This window comes from Cyprinodon variegatus, unplaced genomic scaffold, assembly GCF_000732505.1.
Source record: "Cyprinodon variegatus isolate N-32 unplaced genomic scaffold, C_variegatus-1.0 Scaffold155, whole genome shotgun sequence".
Classification (NCBI taxonomy): Eukaryota; Metazoa; Chordata; class Actinopteri; order Cyprinodontiformes; family Cyprinodontidae; genus Cyprinodon; species Cyprinodon variegatus.
The window spans coordinates 163,606-165,724 of NW_015150608.1; the positions used below are offsets into that span (position 1 = coordinate 163,606).

Sequence of the window (2,119 nt, forward strand, 5' to 3'; positions counted from 1 at the left end):
CTGGATGATAAACCTGATGCCCTTTTTCTACCAGAGGTTCATTTTCAGCCACAAACAGAATCCAGTTTTAGAAATCGATCCATGCGGTCACAGCAAGTCCACATTTTATTACTGGAACTTGTACTGGATGCATGTTTTGTGTTTTTAATCTGTCTTTAAATGCAGAGTGACGGTAATGAATTTTGCCAGAACAGAAAATGATTGTTATAATATTTAGTCCTGGAATAGCAGCTGGATGAGCTTCAGACGGGTCCAGACCAGAGAGCTGGCTCTGTGCAGAGACCGCAGAGCAAACAGGCTGCCACATGGAACATCACAACAGACTGGCTCCATGCTAATCCTAACCTACACGTCGTTAACCAAACCAGTTCTATTTTTATTTCCATGTTTTCCAACGTTTTAATCCATCACTCACTCTGTAGCTTCAGAACTACTGAATACTTTGAGCTTAGGGGGAAAATGCTTTTTAGCTAAAGGTTGAGGCTTAAATACTTTACGACATTTTGATGTCCAAACACAATGGCTGTTTCTCAATTCAGAGGAACGCGAGTACGGACTTGTGTTCTCGCCAACTATGTTCTGGAGAAAAACACAGGAAAGTCTGGACTCTGGGAGAACGGGAGCACGACAAATAAATCTGGGTCAATTGGAACGGAAGCGTACTGATGACATCATCACACGCTCGGCTCGTCTGGAGCTGCATTTCACCTCCTGTTATTAATGGTCTCTAGATAATAATAAATTATTACTTTTTTCATTTAGTGGGGGAATAATAATTAATACAGTCAGATAAACACAAATAAAATGAAAATTTTTTCAAATAAAACACAATAATCTCCATCAAAGCCAGCGGTCCTTCACACGCGGCTATGCAGAGAGAGGGCTGCTGCAGACGGGCTAGCGTTAGCCTCAGAGGTCCGCAGGTTGCCGCGGTCCTCTCAAAATCGGAAACCTTTTTGAAAATTAGGCTTTAAATTGGTAAATGGTCCATAAAGTGACATCTAAAAGGATAACATTCTCGCTCAAATGATCCTAAAACATACTTTCACAGAACAACGGCAACAGAAAAGAGAACTTTTAACTTAATACTCTGAGTTCTGTGAGAGCGGTGCATACTGGGACAGCGGTCAGGCTCGACAACGGACAAATCTGCTCTGATGCATGCTGGGTAAAGAGTGAGGACAACATCCGGGGAATTTGTCCGTTCTCGGTCTGCTGTTCTTTTGAATTGGAACAGCACTACGCGTGAGGCTGATGATGTTTCACGAGCACACAAGAACGCACAAGTACACAGTATTCCAGACGGGTGATGCTAATAAGCGACAGCGTAGCCGTTACCTCAAAAAGCGCCATGTTGGTGCCGTCGTAACTGTTGTTCTTGTCATGTTCCGTGTTGTTGATGAACGGACTGTTTTCCTTTGGGACGCCATCACCTGTTGGAAGAAAACAGAGAACCCAGTAAATAACTTTCATGTTGAAAACCAGTAAAACCTGAAACTTAAGTGGATCTTTGCTGAAGATGGGCTGCATAGTAGAGGCAGACTGATACTGCGGTTGTATATGATTGTACATTTTATATGGTTGTAGATGATTAGATATACACATAAAATAAAATGATTGATTAAGAAAACGTGAATAGAAAAATCTGTTGATTACAGGTTGGTGGAAGTAGGGAAAAATAGGCATCAATAAAACCAATAAAATAAAAGACTCCCTAAAGGCCATTTACTCTGTTATATCAGTGGATTTGGACAGAAATATTGGGCTATATTCAATTTTCAATAAAACCTTAATTAATTATGATATACCAAAGAACTCAATAAAAAAGCCAGAGGAATATATTTAACGGGTGAAAACAATAAATTCATAATAATTCATTGTAGTAATAAAACAGAACAATCCTGTTTGCTTTAGCCAGGCTGACACAGTTTCTATGACAGAGGAGTAGATCAGTCAGATGGACATCAGTAGATTCTTCAAACAACTGAAACAGCTGGATTGTTATTCCTGAGAACATCTAGAACAAAAGGAAACTCAGACTGTGGCTATTAGTGTCTACTTTTAAGGCTAGGCTTAAAACTTTCCTTTTTGATAAAGCTTCTAGTTAGAGTGGCTCAGG

General features: G+C 40.1%; 1 protein-coding gene across 1 annotated transcript in view; it reads right to left on the minus strand.

The window, feature by feature from the left end:
• Positions 1-2,119, minus strand: part of LOC107086511 (solute carrier family 12 member 7-like) — a 109,323-nt gene that overhangs the window by 36,262 nt on the left and 70,942 nt on the right. The window contains exon 2 of the mRNA XM_015377499.1: positions 1,339-1,433. Coding sequence (XP_015232985.1) covers positions 1,339-1,433 — 95 coding nt within the window. The remainder of the gene's footprint in view (positions 1-1,338; positions 1,434-2,119) is intronic.